At 41.6% G+C, this 7,653-nt stretch overlaps 1 protein-coding gene across 3 annotated transcripts; it reads left to right on the forward strand.

The window, feature by feature from the left end:
• The first annotated feature begins 83 nt into the window (after positions 1-83).
• ECHDC2 (enoyl-CoA hydratase domain containing 2) lies at positions 84-7,653 on the forward strand. 3 transcript variants are annotated; one of them, XM_049809249.1, is made up of 10 exons: positions 84-218; positions 1,827-1,894; positions 2,510-2,597; positions 3,138-3,224; positions 4,436-4,528; positions 5,168-5,224; positions 5,620-5,807; positions 6,272-6,322; positions 6,645-6,692; positions 7,386-7,653. In XM_049809249.1, the coding sequence occupies exons 1-10, from the start codon at positions 98-100 to the stop codon at positions 7,461-7,463; spliced, it is 879 nt and encodes a 292-aa protein (XP_049665206.1). In that variant the 5' UTR covers positions 84-97; the 3' UTR covers positions 7,464-7,653. The 3 variants fall into 3 exon arrangements, with proteins under 3 accessions (XP_049665206.1, XP_049665208.1, XP_049665207.1); XM_049809251.1 differs by having other exon boundaries at positions 138-218; positions 1,039-1,894; XM_049809250.1 differs by lacking the exon at positions 84-218 and adding an exon at positions 225-1,251.

Genomic DNA, 7,653 nt, shown 5'->3' on the forward strand with positions numbered 1-7,653 from the left:
AAGGCGCAGCGCCCCCCCCTCGGCCGCCCCGCCCCGCCGCCCCGCCCCAGGCCCCTCGCTGCCGGTTGCCGGCGGAACCCCGGGAGCGAGCGGCGCCATGATGCGGCTGGGGCGGGCGGGACGCGAGTTGCTGCGCTGGGGTCGCGGCGGGCCCCCCACGGCCGCCCCGCGGCGGGGCGCGGAGGTGCTGGTGGGCGCGGCCGGCGGGGAAAGCAGCGGTGAGTGCGGCGGCCCCCGCCTGCAGCCGGGGTGCGCGGGGGACCGCAGGGGGCCGGGGTTAGGCCCCGGCTCCCATTTAAACGCCGGTTCCGAGGGGTCGGAGGAGCCGATCGGGTGTCAGAGCCGGTTTTCTGGCGCTCTAGGGGAGGGGGCACGTCGATCTACGTGGTTTTACGGATTCCTGGTAAAAACGCCTCAGCTCCCGGCCCCTCCCTGGCCCCCGGCTCTGGCAGCCCTCGCCGTCCCTCGGCCGGGCCCTGAAACACTCGAGCCGTCCCTGCAGCGCTGCCCGGACATCTGGTACCGGGGGTGCCGGGGCCACCGAGCCTTCCATTGCTCTGACGCCCTCCTATACGGCCCAAAAGGCGAGCGGGTGCCTCGCCGAGTCCGTCGTGGGCAGGGTGCTTATAGGAGTTACGCCTTAACGCTTTTCTGAAGAACACAGCTGCCAAATAAATAGCTAGGTGACTTTTAAGTTGTGTATGCGGGAGGTCTCAATACAAGAAGTTCTGGTTTGCGTACCTTAGATTTTTCTGGTATCTGTAACGTACGGTGCTGACGGGGCACGTCTGTGCATATTTATGCATGAGAGACACTATAGGCAATTTGAGTTGTGGTTCAGATTGCCAATGCAATTACTTTCTGGTAAGGGTAACTATTGCAAGAGCTTACAAACAGTTCTTCCTAGTTTTGCTAGTTACATACACATGAATGTAGTTACCGGAATTGTGAATTTCCATTGTTTGCTGGTGCCCGCTGTTACCTGTGTCTTTGTTTCCTATCTGACACATCTCTTGTTTACTAACTGGCCACTGGCAGAGGGACAGAGACCTTCTAGCAGGGCAGGACCAAGCGTGACAGATGCGAGGTACATCTCTGCACCTACAGCAGCAGCAGCAACAGCATCTTACAATGTTAAGGCCTGGGAAGTGAGCAGAAGTCCAGCCAAGGAAACAGGAGAGATGTTTTTTGTCTCCAGAGCATACAGAAACCATTGGATAATAATTTAGAAAACACAAGTGCAAGGGAGAAGTAAGTAGAGGTTGTGGTCTTACTTTTCTGCTTGGACTTAGGAACTTTAAGTCCTTTCCACTGATGAGCTTATTAACTTTAAATTAAATGGAGCTTCAATTTCAAAACTGCTCTGGAACACAAACCAAGAGTGACAAGTTTGTGCTATTCTCATGCTAACAGCAATCCCAAGGGGATGCTTTTCTTCATTACTTGAACACATTACGACTGTACAATAAAAACTGAAATAAGTAACATTCGAAATGGAAACCTAAGATGGATCATTCGGGTTTGGGTTTTTTTCTATTCCTGCAGTAATTCTAAGGCATACATTCTTAGATGTCATGTTAATTTTTTAAATTTCTCCTTACTTATATTATTCACAGTGCTACTGCATTTCACAGTTGTCCTGCTTAACTGGGTTTTGTAGACATGGTCTCCCACCTCCACTTTTAAAATAACTAATTGTTTTAGAATATACTTTATATACATTTTCAGGAAAGAGAAGATGCAGCATATGCAGATATTGTTCCCAGTTGAATTATTGTGTCAGAGAATTAAATGAAGTATAACTGAAATTGTCTCCTATTACTAAGGTATTGCTGAAATCCTAATGAACCGACCGCACGCGAGAAATTCATTGGGAAAAGTATTTGTAAATGAAGTGAGTATGGGCCTGGCCTGTAAACGTGTTTGGAATCATGATCAATAACTAAATGCAATAAGCATAGTTGTGGGAAATCAGAAACAAAAGCTTAATCTCTTGCTGAAGGTCAGTGGGAGACTGCACTGGGGCAAGGCAGGTTAGCCTGAAGAAAAAGAGATCGTGATATGTCTGTACTGCAGTAACTTCAGCTGTGGACTGGACAGAGATACTGGAATTATTTGAGTTAGCTAACTTGGATGCAAGTTACTGTCCTTGCTTGCATAATTACAACAAAAACATACTCATTGTCAGAACTTAGCAGATGATCTGTTCGAGGTTGATACATTCTAGAGAAAGTCTGGCTCATGCCTGGACAAGAAGGGCAGTTTAAGCTACAGCAAAGGTTCATCTCTGAATGGAAGAAAATAAAGAGATGGGGAAATGTGTCATTCTGAGGCTCTCACGGAAAGATCCTGCTGGCTCCACATATATGATTTCCAGTAAATTCCTGGCACCTGCAGGGAAAAAAAAAAAGAAACTTTTGTCATAGATTAGGAGCTTGCTATAATTTAGGCATATACATCCATATGCTTTTAAGTTTTTCTTCTCTTGTTTGTACTCCCTCCCTCATAGCTGTTCAGTGCTCTGGAACAACTCCGCTCTGATGAGAAGGTTCGTGTGGTGGTGTTCAAGAGTGAGGTGAAAGGTGTATTTTGTGCTGGTAAGTAACAAAGGCTCTGAAAACTTGTTAAAAAATTTGATGGTTCTTAAGGCTGTGTGCTAATCAGATTGTGCAGAAAAGCCATTGGAAATGCATGCTAAAAGAAAAATGGGCTGGCTTTTGTGTAGCAAATAACAAACACGTTCTCTCTTTCACCCGTCTGCCTACTGGCTTCAGCGATGAAGACGTGTGATGGAGTGAGCCGCACAGGCGGTGCTACTTTTTGTTTTCCATTTATAACCATCTTCAAGCACAGGTGCCTCCGGTATTGGAGTCCTTGGTTTCCAGTTTTATGGATTATTGTCCTTACATACAGGGATTGGTGCTCATCTGGGAAATCTGTTGGAAGGGCCCAGAGGAGCACCCTAGCCACTGCTCCAGCCCAAATGTCCACACTCCAACTTCCACTGACTTTACTTAACCAGAATACTGTATTTCAAGACTTAGGAAATGGTGTGCCCTCTGAGAGGGACAGGAGGGAACACAGTTCAGATGTCTTTTCCCTTTTCCTGGATTCTAACCTTTTTCTCCTCTATTTAGGTGCAGACTTAAAGGAACGTGCAAAGATGGATGATGCAGAAGTTGGACACTTTGTTAAAAGGCTGAGAAATCTCATGGATGAAATAGGTAAATTATCTCAGTTGGGAAATGTGTCCTAGACTGCCTGTACTGAGACATTTAGAAATGCTGCAGGAGGGGAAGGGCCCCAACAGTTTATCCATTTAGGAGTTGCTTCCCAAATGGCTCCAGTTTATGCCTGAAACAAAGATCTGATTAGAATTAAATACCAACTATCCTTCTGCCACTCCAAGGACAAGATGCATTTCAGTACTGCCTTTTCTATGATGAAGAGCAGCACACACACATACATATAATAAGTACCTGATATAACAAATTATTCTATATACAGTTCTATGTAATCCTTGGGAGACAATGCTTGACAAAATGAGCTATGTTGGTTGTCCCCCCTTCAATACATGCTGAGAAGCACTCATGATATGGCAATAACCTAAGAACGTGGATTTGGATCTCTGAATGGATTTTCTAAACAGATTTGTTGTATGCCAGGGGGGTTGTACCTACAATTCCCCCTACCCCCCACCCCCCACCCTTTTTTTTTTTTTTTTTTTTTTTTTTTTGCAAAAGGAATATGACTTACACAATTGATTTTCTTCCCCTATTTATGAATGATTCTGTTCTCACTAGAGAAGAATACCAAAGCGAAATCTGACTAAAATAGCAGTCAGAACAAACAACAACGTAGAGAGAATGACCCTGTCTCACAAACCACAAAAAGCAGTCGGGGTAGTTACGCACAGAACTAGCACATGTCTGAAGTCTGCTTCCAGCTCCCTGAGTATTTAAAAAGGTATCTTATCAAGCAGCTAATCTCCAGGTACCACAGGTTCCTCAACTATGAGGTGACAACAGTGTTTACCAAGTTCAGGAGCCTTGGCCAACAAAAGCACCAGAAAAGCTAATCCTTGTAACAGTGACTAGGGATGGTGTCTTTGACTGTTTAACTGCAACAGCTGGATATTCACATTATAAATTTGCAAGGAGACAATTCATCCTGTTTTGTGTTGCAGTACTTTGTATTTACATGCTTCTTTGCATGTACAAATAACGTTTTGCATTCTTCTTACAATGAAGGGAGAAGTGCAAAAAGACAGTTTCTGCTGTTTAGAGACAAAGTTTGTGGCAGAAGAAAATTAATTCCTTAGCAATTTTGAATTTGAGAACTACTAAAAGCTTTACAATTTAAGCATTTAATTTCCAGAAGTGAGCGGAGCAGAACTTCTAGAACAAAACTGTATAATCCGTGTTGTCTTCTCTAGCTGCCCTGCCTGTACCCACAATTGCTGCAATAGATGGCTACGCATTGGGTGGTGGACTAGAACTGGCGTTAGCTTGTGACCTTCGAGTAGCAGGTTTGTGTGTTGCTTAATATAGGATTCTTCTTGTAATGGGTGACTATATTTTAAAGAGAACTTACATGCATGACAGTTGGCTGTTAATGCAATCGAGTAGACAGAGAGGAACTTACACAGTTCAAGAAATGAGTAGGCATTTGTCCAGAAAACATGACACTTAGTTACTCTTGGGAAAGCAGTTTCCTTGCTTAAAAAGTAAAGCCTATTTTTAGACAAGATTAGGATTCCTTCAGAAAACTATTTGTTGGTAGAATTAAATAGTTATTATCATGTAATACTGGATCAGCACTCTGGTTAGATCTAACCTTCCCTGCTTAAATCAGTTTGGAGTGGAAGACTTCCTTCTTCTGTTTCCATTCTTCTATCCATTACATTTCATCTAGTATGGACCCAAGGTTCATTTTTCTAGATAAAATTACTACATTAGGGGTAAGCAGCCATATTACACATCCCTCATCTGACTAGAGATGGACACTGATTAAGCACTATAGTATTCAGACTTTCTAGCAACCTGGAGGAATGGAGTTCCAGTTCAGTATTGATAGTTTGTAGTTTTATTAATCAGTTCAGAATGGAAAATTTGTAGTTATACAGATAAAAAAAAGTAACTAAACCCTATATTTATTTTTCTAATAGCTTCATCAGCTAAAATGGGCCTTATTGAGACCACAAGAGGGCTTCTTCCTGGAGCAGGTAACCTCCATTAAATCTTCAGTCTCTTATTTTCTCAGCTCTATAGTAAATATTTTCTCATTAGAGCACTTGAAGTGTTTTGAATGTAAATTAGAAGTAGCATCTTACAGTGACCCAAGAGATCTGTGAATCAAGAGTTCCGTGCCAGGCCCTGTCTTGGACTTGCTATGAATTTAGGAAAGTCCCTTTACACTTTTTCCTGTTTATCAAAATAGTCAAAAGGATGCTGAAGCGTTTCAGATGCCTTGCAAAATGTTGACATATTCAGCTAGTTATTAAAGAAACACATCATCCCTTTATTTTTCAAACCTCCTTGTTATGTAAGGAAACAAAATACTACTTTTTGGGGGGTATTTCTCAGAAATGGATAATGCTGGTTTTGCTGTTGTCATAAGGTGGAACGCAGCGCCTGCCCAGATGTGTTGGAATAGGTCTCGCAAAGGAACTCATTTTCACTGGTAGACAGATTGACGGACAACAAGCCTTCTCAATGGGATTAGTAAATCACACAGTGCCACAAAACAATGAGGGAGATGCAGCTTACCAGAGAGCATTAACTTTGGCTAAAGAAATCCTTCCTCAGGTAAGTGTATTATTCATGTGGTCACTGTAAAGAAGGCATTTCTGCTTCCTTTAAGAGAGAGCAAACAAACAACTGAAATTCCTTTCTATGAAATATTAAAGTCTTGGTTTCTGATGCTTAAGTCTTAACTCTGTCCTTTTTTGCGAATGCAGTTTCTGTAGAAACAAGTGTTAACATTGAGCTGCTTAACCCATAGGACAGTTTTACCTCCCAGTTGGGGTTATGCAGACCTGCAGGACACATTGAAACCTTGCACCGTGTACATCTATTAACTGTAGATAATGCTAATTTGTTTTTTGAAAATACTAACTTACTGCAAATTTCTATAGACTAAAAGGTCATTTGGAGCTAGGATAATGATGTCACAGCTACACTATTATGAACTGATGTGGCTTTAATTATATTTTAATGTTTCTTGTGGTTTGGTTTTGTTGTGTTTTTTGTTTTGTTTTTTTTAAATAAAGGCTCCATTTGCCGTGAAAATGGGAAAACTGGCAATAAACAGAGGAATGGAGGTAATTATTTTTATTTTAAATACTGATGTAAATGAAGCAGACAGGCAACTCTTACAAATTACTACAGTAAAAATGTTTAGAACAGATGAGTTATAATCCTTGTTTAGACAAGGCATTTAAAACCATTTCAGGAGTTTTAAAGATTTTCTTTAAGAACAAAATTAATACAGCAGGATTTTTTTTCTACAGATGCTAACACTGTAGTTCTAATACAGGAGTGAAGGTCACTCACTATGTATTAGCATTTATTGATTTGAGGGCTATGAAGTAGTTTTGAGGGCTGTACTTCAGACAATTCTCATTCTTTCCCTCTTATCCCCAGGTCGATATTGCATCAGGGATGGCTATTGAGGGGATGTGTTATGCCCAGGTAGGTTACCTTCAAGAATACATTCCTGAAAGGAACAACTGTAGATTTTTCTAAAGCTAGGTATTCACAGCATCCTCTTGTATTTTCCTCTCTATAAGGGAACACTTAACAGCTAAATCTAAAGCTTTGAGAACATACTCGTGTGCAGTTCCAGATAACCTATTTCAGAATGTTAATTGTTGTGTCATGCATAGCTGCCTCTCTCAGCCTGCATGAGACCAAAGTCCTTCCTTAAATACCCTTCTGTCCAAAGTAATTGTATATTCTTAGTGTCAACAATGTTAATTATAGGATGAGCTTCACGAATGGTTTTAGTTTTAGCAAATTAAAAAACAGGTTTCTCCTGTAGTCATTCTTTCTGACAAGTTTTGAGAGCATGTACCTTTCTCAGCTAACGGAACAATGTAACTGCTGTGCCTCTCTGTATTTTAAGATGGTAAAGTATTAAATTTATGGAAAACTGTTTTCTTATGTAGTTCTATGGTCTTTGTCTTAGATGCTTTGCTTGTGATTTACACTACAACCCAGTCTCTGTTATTTTCCTAATTGCAAAATGTGGAAGGTGGGACTTAACGTATCATTGAAAGAAAAGCAATCTTGGTCTTAGACCACTACTGCCAAATTAGTCAGTACTTAAAAAACTCATCAGACTTGTCAATCAAAAACATACCATTTTCTTTTTTTAAAACGTAGAATATTCCCACAAGAGACCGTCAGGAAGGGATGGCTGCCTTCAGGGAAAAACGACCACCTCAGTTTATCGGCAAATAATGCTTCCTAGCTTCCCCTTGATTTTTTGAAGGTAAAGAAGGACTGAAGAGGACCCACTGATTTTTGGGGATTATTTTTATGACTGCATTCTGTGTACTTAGCTCTTTGCCTTGGACTACATTTCTGAATACTCCACTGGATCATTTTGCTGTAAGAATTCCCAAATAAAGATTTAACTTTGTACAGCTGA

The sequence above is a fragment of the Accipiter gentilis genome, chromosome 8 (genome assembly GCF_929443795.1).
Source record: "Accipiter gentilis chromosome 8, bAccGen1.1, whole genome shotgun sequence".
Classification (NCBI taxonomy): Eukaryota; Metazoa; Chordata; class Aves; order Accipitriformes; family Accipitridae; genus Astur; species Astur gentilis.